This window comes from Chamaea fasciata, unplaced genomic scaffold (genome assembly GCF_029207755.1).
Source record: "Chamaea fasciata isolate MVZ Bird 193981 ecotype frontalis unplaced genomic scaffold, bChaFas1.0.hap1 SCAF_8, whole genome shotgun sequence".
Classification (NCBI taxonomy): domain Eukaryota; kingdom Metazoa; phylum Chordata; class Aves; order Passeriformes; family Sylviidae; genus Chamaea; species Chamaea fasciata.
In genome coordinates, this window is record NW_027094093.1 from 13,321,393 (window position 1) to 13,334,158 (window position 12,766).

The 12,766-nt window shown below is 36.8% G+C and overlaps 1 protein-coding gene across 2 annotated transcripts in view; it reads right to left on the reverse strand.

Annotated features, from left to right (window-relative positions):
• ADAM23 (ADAM metallopeptidase domain 23) overlaps positions 1–12,766 on the reverse strand; it is a 67,000-nt gene that overhangs the window by 6,852 nt on the left and 47,382 nt on the right. Inside the window, exons 22-25 of one of the 2 annotated variants that reach the window (XM_066189726.1) lie at positions 12,457–12,576; positions 11,347–11,515; positions 9,424–9,535; positions 1,293–1,383 (exon numbers count right to left, since the gene is read on the reverse strand). In XM_066189726.1, coding sequence (XP_066045823.1) covers positions 1,293–1,383; positions 9,424–9,535; positions 11,347–11,515; positions 12,457–12,576 — 492 coding nt within the window. The remainder of the gene's footprint in view (positions 1–1,292; positions 1,384–9,423; positions 9,536–11,346; positions 11,516–12,456; positions 12,577–12,766) is intronic. The other variant, XM_066189727.1, reaches the window with a different exon arrangement.

Sequence of the window (12,766 nt, forward strand, 5' to 3'; positions counted from 1 at the left end):
CTGAGTCTTTTTCTGAGAACACTAACAGTGACAGGGAGGGCAACAGGAAGTAACTGCCTTGTCCTGGAGAAAGGGCAAAACCTGATTTGCTGCTTTCAGCAGGCCTGAAAAAGATTTTGAAACATTTTGCTTCTATATGCATATTTAATTAAGGCCAGCTGAAACTTCAAAAATATAAGAGTATAACCCAGAAGTAAAACATTTTCAGGTGACCTTTGAAAATGAATTACAAGATAAATATGACCTTATCACTAGATTCTACTTTGATAACTGCCTTAATCAATTAGGGTATAATTTTTTTCTTCTCAACTCTGACATGAAATATGAATAGAGGCCATAGAAAATTTTCTTTGAATTATTATTACTACTTATTCTTCTTGAAGAATTATGGCTTATTGTTTTATCACAGTTTAACCTTGATTCATGTTATTGAAAAGAAACAGCAATTTTAAATGCCATGAGAAATTGCTTGTATTTAATTACTTCCATGATCTGTTAGGTTATAAACACTGATTCTAAAGGGAGATCTTTGTTACCAAATACAGACCGTGCATGTGGGCAGAATGGACACTACAAAAGGGGTAGGAATTAAGTACCTTTGTACAAGACTCTGTTTAACAGTCCCAAGTGGAATGACTAATCTCTTAGTCCTCATAGTTACAAAACACAACTAGAATTGGGAGAGAAATGCTTTCATCTTTCAGGAAACAGCTCAAGATTTCAAAATGGTCTCTCTAAACCTGAATTTATTTTGTATTAAATTGTGTATCAATGCTAATAAAAAATCAGTAACCAGAAACAAGTTAGGTCTGCTATTCCTGAGGCAACTATGTCAACACAGTTCTTCCTGAAAACTACTCTGCTCCTTCCACCACTGACCATTTACACAACATCTCTCATAGTCAAAAAGTTGAGCAGTTTGAAAGTACTACTACATTCAAAATAAGACATAGGTTTTGGGGGCTTTGTAACCAATGTAATCATCTTCTGAGAACAATGCTACTGACTGGAGGTGAAAAAAGACCTTATTCCTAAAGTGTTAATTTAATTTTCATGAATTCACCCAATTCTTTTATTGTTATTCAACTTTGCACCCTGATAACATTTGCTCTTTTCAAATCCATTTCCTCCACTTGTTTACTGCATGTGTAATTTCTTTTCTTGTTTAAGGCAGCTTGTTAGAGTTTGGGGGATTAAATTGGAACTCTTGTAGCAGGAACTCAAAATTTAGTGATGTAAGCAAGAATAGAAATGCCAGAGCCACCGAAGAGAAGACATGCGGCATTGCTTACTTAAAGCCCCATCCTGTCCCCCCAAGGACAATAGCTGCTACCAGGATGGCACCAGCGATGGAGCCTATTATAAGATTGGTGGCACTAGGACCTGTGATAAAGGATTAGGGTAAGACACACATAAGAACCAATGACTTCATTCACATTATGTGAAGCATCTGAAGGGTAGTCAAACAATTCAGGGAATAGAGACAGCACACAAGGTGATGCCTCCAGACAGTCTCAACAAGCCCAACTTAACTTACTTGTCTTTAACAATAGGAACAAACAAAGCTGTTGCTCTCTGCATTGTGCTATGCTGACTTCTACCAGAGATAAAAACCTAGTATTAGACAGTGAATTCCATTGTAACTTACTCCATTATCTGCTGCATGAACAGCCAGCTGAGGACACTAAGATAGTTGTGAATAATTCCTTAACTCAGAGGGAAAAGTATAAATGCTGTATGTTTTAAGACTACAGACAATGAGACAGAAAGAAAAATCAAAAAGCCCTCTCTTTTTTCATGGAGTTCCTGAAAGGTGTAGATATTTTAATTTGAGCTGAGAGCATCTAGCACCACGTACTTCTCAGAGTCCAGACTCCCTACAGTTACATCAATGCTAAATTTACAACTGTTTGACAAAAGAAAAGGATTATATAATAGGGAACAAAAGTTGAAATAAAAGTTTATTTCCACTAAGGTTTCCAAACATCAAAGCATCTCTTCATCATCCTCAAGAAGCTACTGAACAACAAAGTGGGGAACGGTGGAGCAGAAAAAACAGAGCAACAAAAAGAAGCAGCACAAAATAGGTTCGTGCAATTTTCTGAAGAGGGCAAGAGAACATCTAAATAACAATAATAATTGACCCTTAAGTGCTCTGTTTACACAGGACAGAGGAAAACTGACAGTAGGCTTGAGTAACATTTGCTCTGTACAAAAACTTTGTATTGCAGTCTTTGATGTAAAACATTGCATCTGAACTCAAGGCAAAATGAAAGCGATCCAACAGTTCTTCCGCAGCATATCACACACTTTTTGTTTAACCATTTACATATTCAGGAATAGCCTTCAAAACCAGTTCTTACCTCCTAGCCCACTCTCCCCAAACCAAGACTTCTACACAGCAATTCAACTTTCCTAATTAATTGTTCTGAAACTGAGTTTGGAAAACTGTCCCACAGCTAATGTAAGGAAGAAACAGGAGCAGCCAGAGAGCAGCAAAGAAGGAACAAGGGCAGCTGCAACAACTGAAAGTTTTAAGCTTTTAGGTTGATATCACAAAACCCCCTGCCCAGCCCCACGCACTGCAATAAGCACTTGCCCTAAGTTTTAAAATTTACTGCAGCCACCTAACTTTATTGCCTCCACTACATGTTTCTCAGCTCAGTGCTTCTGGAGATTCTGGTTAGCTAAAAGAAAACCAAGTTTTAAAAATTGCTTCCTGCAGTTCCTATACAAAGAGTATTCAGGAATATGAACAAAATAATTGGACTGAAGAAAAATATAGTGAGTTTTACAGATGAACAGTGCAGAAATTTGACAACAAAAATCAAAAGGTAATTTTGCACAATTTGGAAGAATGTATCTTATTTGGACTTACCTTTAAGCCACACCTGGCTCAAATTAACAGGCATGAGCATGGTGGAGGGTAAGTGCCATGCTGCAGGCAGTGTGGATCCAATTAAGGCTTGCTTGCAACAGCAGCCTAATGAGCCACCTTATCTGACTGAGATCTATGGTTTACTCTGGATTTCATCAAATGATCTCACAGAACAAAAGACTGTAACCACAGCAAGTGATTTATCTGTAATAAATTTCATTAGCATTTTTCAAGACTTAAGCAAATTTCTTTCTAGCCATAGAATGCCATCTTCTCACAAGAGAAGCACAATGATTAATTGATAGTAACATAGTCATAAATTAGATAAAGATGTGCCAAATCACCACTTTTTACATCCCTCTTCTCACTATGTTCCCTGGTTGTTAAATGCCCAGGGAAGTGTATCCATTTCATAGTGCCTATCTAATCACCAAACTGCAGTTTATTCTGTCAATAAAGCAAATCGGTATTGGTTTTATTTACTATAACTATTATATAATTCAATCAATTTAAACAGAAGAAGGTAATACATGAAACAATTAGGGTCAGGTAATAGAAAAGTATAAATATAAAAAAATCAAGCTTGTAGAAGAGGTAATATGACTAAACAGCAACCACTTATTTTTGAGACTGGAGTACTCCAACTGTTGAATCCCAGTTTCAAAATACAGAGATCTAAGAGGATCACTCATAAGTCATTTTAAGACAGACTGTGCACATAAAAGTACTTAAAACAAGATTACTTTTATGTCTTATACCTTACTGCAAGGATCTATGCCTTATGTTTTATTAAGCATTACCAAATAAATTGTATTATTAATAAACCAGAATCTTGCTACCAGTAAAGGGACATTTATGAAGAAAAATAAAAATCCATATGTTTCAACTCAATAAGCCTCTCTAGTCACTAAACTCAGACACCTGACAAACCAGAAGAGGAAGGTTTTAATAACCACCATACTGTGGGACCATTTTCCATCCAGACTATCACACGAGGTACACTTTGGTATATTTGTTCTTTCCACCACACTACTGCTATAACCTAAAGACACAGATTTATCAGGAGGAAACTCCTGCAGATAACTGCCTGGAACACCTTTTCCTGCAAGGACACTGTTCTGGCATGGCTATTGTACTATCCCTGGCCATCCTTTAGGATCCTGATACAAATTCTACCGAAGGTGTTAAAGCAGAACAAACCTGTAACTTCAGTAGACTTTAAACTACTACCTAAAGCTTCATCATCATCAAATAGATTCAACTAATACACACCACTTGAGACTCTACCAGTATTAGAAAAGGCAAGTTTACTGCAGACTGTCCTGCAGGTAACAACTCTGGTGATCTGATGTCTTTTCTTGCCTGCCACTTTGCCAGCCAAATCCTCTGGTTTAAGTTAAGTTCTAAGCAAAGTCAAAGCTAAGTATCCATTTTGGTAGGAAATCTGGAAAAAAACCCTACTGCACCATTTTGTCCCCCATGATTCCTGAAGTAAGTTCATAAAGCATTAAGTAATTGAAGTTATTTCAGCACTTTGAACAAGCATTTGTAATTTGCAAGTGAAGTGATGAGGAAGGAGGAAGGACATGTCCTGGCATCAGGCTGTGATGATCACACCCTCCCCTGCAGCCACTCACAGTAACGCCAGCAGGGACTGAAGGGCATTAGGAACACGGAGGGAATCTGCATTCCCTGCTTGCTTTCTATAAACCAACAAAAAGTAGCAGTGGCTTGCCTTGAATGCACGTTTGTATCTGAAGAAACCAGTGGACACAGAAATATTGTTGGGATGCAGGAAAAAAGAATGAATAGAAACAAAAAGAATGAGTCAACTAGGGAGCGATAAAAGCAGAGGAGAGAGGAAGAAAAGCTGGCATTGGTACAGACGGATACCGGAGCAAGAACAAATGGTCAGGGACACTGGTCAGAGCTGAGTGGCTTGAGACAGCAGGTGAGGGAAGAGACAAACAGAAGGGAACAAGGCAGAATGTAGCAAAAGGCAAGTGGTCCTCAACTTGTAGGTAAATTTTGTGCTCCAGAATCTGTCCCCCAAACCTCCACAACTTTCACAGTCTTCAGTTTTTACCAAACAGTTGTACAAGCTACCAGTAAAACAGAGATCTGATCTTTCTCAAGGAAACGACCTATTACCGTCTTCCTTCTATTTATTTTCTAATAATTGTCCTTTATGAGCACAAAGGTCTCTACTCTTCTGAGAATCTTGTATCAGTTTCATGTATGGACAGGTTCCTAGGGTTGCAGACTCAGACACACCAAGTGCTGCCTCTCTGGACTAGAACTGTGTGTGAATGCCTTTGCACTCAGCCTGATTGGAAATCACAGACTGTCCTGCTAATGAGTCCCCTTCAGAGAGGTGCCACTGTCACATGCCAGATGTCATAGTACTAGAGACATGGAGAAGCTGGAAATCTCAGAGCAGCAAAACAGCAGTCATCATCTGTTCTTTGCAGAGTGAATGCAGAATGAAGACAGCTCTTACACAGGCCATTTTATATGTGTATGTATCCATGAACACAAATTTATAAAAATCATAGTCAGTGTTAAAATTGAGGTACTGTGATAATGCTTAGGATTACCATTTCCTAGAACTATGAAAACACAATAAAAATTGTTCATACATATTCTTTATATGTGAATACTACACTCCAGCACTGTGCCATCTTGAGGTAACAGAATCCTAGCAACAGAACCTTCAGACGCTTTCCTGTAAAACTACCTCTCTGTATGACTATCATCAGCTTTCATCTACCTAGCTTGACCATTAGACTGAAGGCCCTGCATGTAATGAAATTAAGAAATTCCATTTCTCTCTCTCTCTTTTTTTTTTTCTTTTTTTTTTTTTTTTTTTTTTTTGTAATTTGGTAAAATGGAAACATTTAGACATTTAATTTTATGGTGACAATGTAAAAATTCACAAAGTTACTGTTTTATGCCCCACATTATCCCAGACAGGAGAAGGTTCAACACTGCATGAGCAAACCACATGACACAGACACAGTCAAATCACACGACAAATACGGTCACCACAGGACAAAGCTAAGGGGCAACACAGAGGGCTCAGGTGCATACGGTTACCTCACACACTAAGGCACCAGACAGAGAACTCAAACTAAGAAAAGTGCTTACTCTATTCCCCACCCTGTGCCTCCAAAAATCACCCCCAAGGCCAGAATGGTCCCTGCCACTGCACCTATTAGCCTGTTAGCGGCCATGCTCACTGTGTGGAGGGAAAAGGGAAGAATTTTTCAGGAAATCATCACATATATGTCTGAAATGAAAACATGAAATAATGCCTCAAAGGAATACTTTATGATATAGTCCAGTGTTGGATAAACAATTCAAATCTCCTCACAAACCTTTGTTTACCAAATAACGTAGCTTTAAAAATTCTGAAATGAACTCTGTTGGGTTTTCTTTAAATGCTTGCAAATATTTCAATGAGAAGTTTTCCTGTAAATTCCTTTCAGCTTGTGATTCTATTATTTACTCTAAAAGGGAACACCCTTGACCTACTGCTTATTTAAAACAGCCAATATGTAAATAAATTGCCAATAAGAAATTTTGATCACCAGAAACATACTGTATCCATAGTATAATTAAGAAAATGAAAACTGTTTGGAAACAATTCCACCTCAGGAAAAACAAAAAAAAACCCCAACTTTTAAATTAATTTCTTTACTAATTATTAATATTTTTATTAGTTACTGCATTTATCAATAAGACTCTCTGTTTATCTATATGACCTAAAAATAGGTAATACCTTTTAAAAGCAAAAACCTACCCTGGAAACATGCTTCAGGTAACACCCTAGAAATTTTGATATGTTCCGATAGTCTCTCAAGACATCAAAGCCTTATTTTTAATGCTTAAGGGAACTCTTCTGAGGAAAAAATTCTATACATCTCCTATGTTAGAGACTGAAAGTTTTATAGATTCATTGAGTCACAATAGATCACAAGAAAGCAGCTGAATCCCCTGTCAAATGGGAACTTAGGGACAAAAATTTTATAGACTCCATACTGAGTGAAGTATGTTTTTAAATATTTTGGAAATTTTTCCCTTTTTCTTAAATATACACACACATACACACACACACTTGAGACATAAGTTCTATATTAAAATAAACACTACTCCACTAGTCAAATAAAGGCCTAATTCTGCAAATTAAATTGCAAAGAAGAATCTCGTGTGTATATGGAGTCCCACTGATTTCAAAACTGCTAACCCACACTCTAAAGTAATTCAAAGTTTCCGCAATAACCAAAAACTAACAGCAAGAACTCTTTGTCTTCCCCAAACTGCTAAATGCAATGTACATCTGCTAGTACAGGATACAGTAGGTTGCTGAGTTTGGAGTAATTCAAGAGTCATGTATTAATAGCAGCATAATTAAGGACCATTAATTTTTTTATCCTGAAATAGAGGATGGAGCCAAAAAGCAATTGATGGATGATGGAAAAGTCTGAAAAGTGCAGCAGTCAATTGTCAATTATGACAACAATACATAAATAAATAGCAACACTCCCTAACTATATATGTTCTAATTGTAGCAAGAAAAATGCTTGGAGTTTTGGTGTTAAAAATCTTAAACCTATTAGATGAATTTTCACATCATGAGTGTTTCACTTCATACAACCTTATCACTAAGGAAAAACAAGTATTTTGGTTTCTGTCTTAGACTTGTAAACTGGCATATGATATAGAGAGCAACAAGGGATAAAAAAATAGCAGCTACTCTTGAGTACGTTGGGTTGTTACAACAAAGGGAACTACTACTGTACTCTTCTGCAATCTTCTCACAAAGGAATTCCTCTATAAGCACACAGAAAGAGATCATAGTGTTCAGTCTCCTAAATTCATCTCTAGGTGATTCAACATTAGTAAATTACTGTAACACTGTAAGAAAAATAATCCATCTTTTGAGATCATTGAGCCACCTCTAACAAAAGCACAGTCTGCCATTTTGCTGGGCACTCCACTGAAAAATGCAGTCTAAACTTTGCCTGCACCTCCTGGCAGAAATCCATGCACATACTACTCATTTAAGGCTTTTTCCCAGAATATTTAAACATTGATGTATTAATTTTCACAAAGGTATTTCCATTCTGAATTAGATCAGTTAATCTGACTTTCAGTAATTTATCAAAGATAAGTGTACCTTCTGTGTTACCCTTCCTATATGGAAATGAACAAAATAAAGTACATGTGCTTTCAGTGTCACAGCTGTAAATCCTGCTCTCCTTATCCACACACACAAAGAACCAAACAGCTCTGTAGTGTTGGTATCCTTTTTTTTTTTTTTTTTTTTTTTTTTAAGACTCTCTAAGCAGCATTCCACTGTCAGGAAGGTTTTTAAAGGAACTGGAATGAAAAGTGGCTTGTAAGGCAGAGTACAAACCAGGCAGCTCGACACCGAACAGTGTTGGGATTTGGAGTCCAGGAAGCACCTGTACAGATTCCCTACAGAGATGTGGACTGGTCTACAGAGCCTCCTTTACAATAGTAACTTGTTTCAAGATGATCTCTTCAAACAGTTCTTGGCAAAGTCTACTGGAACCATTCTGCTAAGGGGTAACAGAAAAAGGCACACAAGACAGATGTAGAGCTATTCCAGAGGGAGATACCAAAATCCTGTCCTTCCTTGAAACCTTGATACTTCTAGAGTAATCAATTAGAGTCTGAGTCCTCAGGACTACACTTTTGAACAACTCTTTTCTCCATTTGCCTTGCAAATGGAGCAGAAGAACCTGGAACTGGGAACTTTGTCTGTAAATGCATAAGACTGGATAAATACAGTTTGATGTTGAATAGTGCCCTGATGACAGGAAAGAAAAAAAAACCGGACAGCACAAGTCCGAAGATATCCAAAGATATTCTTTGGGCAGAGGAGTAAGAGAGAAACTCAAATACTTTCCTTAATCTTTGAAAAAACTTTTGGATTATTTCCTCAATCCCTCCACTTTGCATTTGTACTTCATATGTAATTGAAATATGTACTAAGTACATAAGAACAAGCAACAATGATTGTAAGAATAATTTAAGTTCTCAAATATCTTAATTTCTTTTTTCTTTCATTGCCATATGATTTCAAGGAATCTGATTTTACCAGGGACATTCCACTTTCACCTTTTTTATGCTACATCTCTCTGAATTAGTTGACTAAGAAAATGTCCTGTGAATGTCTAGTGAAATATAAATATTCAATTATCATATAAAAAATAAGAGCTACACAAAGTCAGATTTCAATCCCAATGAAAATGATCATTAAAAAATAGAGAATCAGGGACAAAGGGAAAAAACATTACCTGTTGAAATCTTCCCCAAATTTATATTAGAAAAGTAAAAGTTTTATCAATTCTCAAAGTAGAAAAACCTACTTTCTCTACATGAAGCAGAATTTAACTGTCTGGGTCTAAACACAGCTGTACAATAGTATTTGCTTTTTATATGCGAATTCTGCTACCATGTATCAACAAAAAGACATCATAAATACTTAACGTAAAAAACTGAAACAAAACACAAACCCTTGGGTCCTTCATCCTTCTTGCCACCAGTATCCCTGACGGGATCGTCAATGCTGCAGTCTGTCCCAGCCCAGGAGAAATTACAAATGCAAGTGGCTTCATTACTACAAACCTGGAAAAAACCCGTAAGTGACAGCAGTTAGTTTTTAACTACATTTTATTAACATGTCACACTGCCTTTAATTAACATGTAATTAGACATTTAATTCATGGTATAAAACTTACCTATTTTTATATTGTAAGAATAGCACTGAGTGTTTGGAATGATGTAACACACCTGGAAGTTTCCCTTAACCCTCCTAATACTCTCACATGCTAGAAGAAGCAGGGCTGGTTCTATCATCACTGGCACTACACATCTGCACAGGCTGTGAAAAACAACAGCAATTGAGCTAGACTAGTTAGATCTTCACCAGCCAACTGTCTGGACTTTGAGCCTGGATGCCCAGAAGGGATACAAACATTTGCCTTTGAAAAGGTTGGAGACATGGTTACACTTCCCACCCTCTCATTTTCAGCTTGCTCCCCTGTGGAACAGAGTCGATATATTTTCACTGGTTTTGTCAGCATTCTTCCTAAGCAGCAATGAGGAATGCTCGTCTGGCTTCTAAAAGAGGGAACCGTTCTTCCTAAGTTTACATTTACCTGAATGATGTCTAGAAAGGGACTTAGGACTCTAAAATTGGCAATATATTCATGAGATAGGGAAAAACCTATCCAGTGGACAAAACTTAAACCATCACATCAATAGGAAGAGTTAATAGCTATAAATTTTCCATATGAAAAAGAACATGGAATGGTGCTGCTAGAAGAGGTTACTGTGGAAAAAAGCATGACACAAGAAAAAGATGAAGAATGAAGTTTTGATTATAGAATGAGAAATGAAGTTGATAATTAGACAAACAGCTAATAATGTCTTTTGGACACTGGAACGTAATGTGGAAAAAACCCAGAAAACAACCTACCCACAAATGATTTTAAGTAGCACATGTGATTTTTTTAATTCAGCTTTTATCATGCTCTGCTTTTAAGAGGCACCCACTGGAGAATCTTACCTAAGAATTTGAAGATAAACCCATTTTATGGCAGGTTTGATCAACTGAAATACCCTTTAAAATTAGGAATTGTAATAATCCAAAACAGAACAGGTAAAATAGTTCACTCACCCTTCATGTCACACTCAAAATATACCAAGATGATTTCTTATCTCCCAGATACTTTACTTTCCAATTTTAAATTTTTTCTTCTTGATTTTGAACCTAACCCTCTACTTTGAAAGACTCAATTTCATATTCAAGTATAGACAAGAAGAAGAAATAATCCCTTTCTTGTATAAAGCCTAGCCCTTTACGCAAGTATTTGTCTCACTGAATCCCACAGTGGAAAGGTTTTATTGGTACTTAAAACAGTGATCTGCACATCAAAACAGACCTAACATCTTAGACAAATGAACTTATGAGTAGAATAACAGAACATAATGTGCCTGAATGTAAAATGATACACTTTGGATCTCTTCAAGGGCTCTGTCTCGGCTGAGGACCCACAGTTTGGAATTTTAATTATTTAAGTCATGGGCGATAGATCTGTGAACACAAGATCAACTTTATAAAGGTGTTAGTGTGCAAGAGAAAGTTTAATTGAAGATGGCAAGTAGCTTGAAATACGGGTATTACATTATGTAAGTCCTTACAATAACTAATGTCAAAAGTCTTTCTTGCTACTAACAAACCCAATTCTTTGGATATGATTGCAGAAACAATTTCCTTTCTAAATTTTTTATGCATCACAAAATGCCAGTCTTCCCCTGAATCCAACATTCATTGTTTCAGATCAAAAGGTCTTAGGAAGACTTTCAACTGTTAGGATCAGGTAGAGCAGAGAGAGCTGGGGAAGCTGAGCTGCTCACTCCCAGTACAGACTCACCCCATGACCAGAACAGACTTTTCCATTGGAACCAATGGGACAGCTGCTTATGTTCAAGGACTGAATTGGCAGGCACTTTTTGTCCAGACACATCATCTGAGGTCCACATGGAGCTCCATCCTCCACATAACCTAAATCCGTATCATCATCTAAAAGAACATGAGCACCACTAGGAGAAATAAGTTTGAAGATAGTATTAGTATAATGACTGGAATCTTTTGAAAATATTAAAAGCATGTCCGTGTAGACACCTTTCTTTCATTCAAGCATTCAGACAGACTGAACAGAACTGCAGTTTTTTCGTCCATCCACAGCAATGACAACGTGTTCCAGTTGTCAAAAATAAGTCTAGATTAGGACTTAAATACTCAAGAAGGGCACCTTAGACTTTGGGTTTTTTTAAGTCCCTGATAGACCACTTTTTTTCTTTCTTTTCCTTTTTTTTTTTTTTTTAACTATTGTTAGAAAAAATACTAAAAAACGAACTTCTTATGTGATTTAAATAAAAACACTAGTGGAATAATGGAAGAATTAAGAATCACTGTTCATTCAAGACCCAACTATGTAAGAGAGTGTTCTTAGGGTGACAGCAATGTCTTCAAAATACAAACCCACTATTGTGCACAGACTCAGTAGTGCAGCAGACTGAAACTCATTTCCCTGTTCTTTAACTGAACTGTAGCTGAGCATCTTATCCTGCCATAACTCTGCAGTTTCCTCCCTCTCAGCCTTCACTTCACTACAGCTGTTTCTCTGAGTATTTAATACGCAAAATCACTATATTTAACATACAGGTCTTTGGCAATCACAGACTTTCTCCACCCCCAGAAAAACACCATGCTGAGCATTAGGCTCTGACTGTGAAGTTCTGCTATTGGAGGTATCAAGCAGAAGATTCAGGAGTATAACTTATATTTTACCCTCTTTAAATATGGAATATTAGGCTTTTTATGGTTTTGGGATTTATTTTTTTTATCAAAAGAAATACCACTCGGAATAATGATTTTGCTGCAATTACGTAAAATTCACAGAATCTCACATTTATGTCTATCTTAGTTCAATTAGGTTTGACAGAGATAAATCATGTTGGAATACTGCATTATCTTTTACCTGCAGTCCACTATGCGTCCTTGATGATAAAAAGAATTTGGGATAATTTCTCCTTGAACTTGACCAACTCGTGGAACTCTAGTAAGATTGGTACAGAGCAAAAAGCCACAGAAAACATCACTGGAAAATGAAAACATAAATCAAAATATTACTGGAATAATATGAGGTAAACTTACAAAAAAGAAAGTCTAGCAATGGTGCTGCTGACCACAGCAAGTCTGGAAAAAAAATATTATTTAATTTAAATGACAAGAGGCAGAAACAAGTCATCATTTATTCCAATGCACCAGTGAGTGCTTACATGAGCACA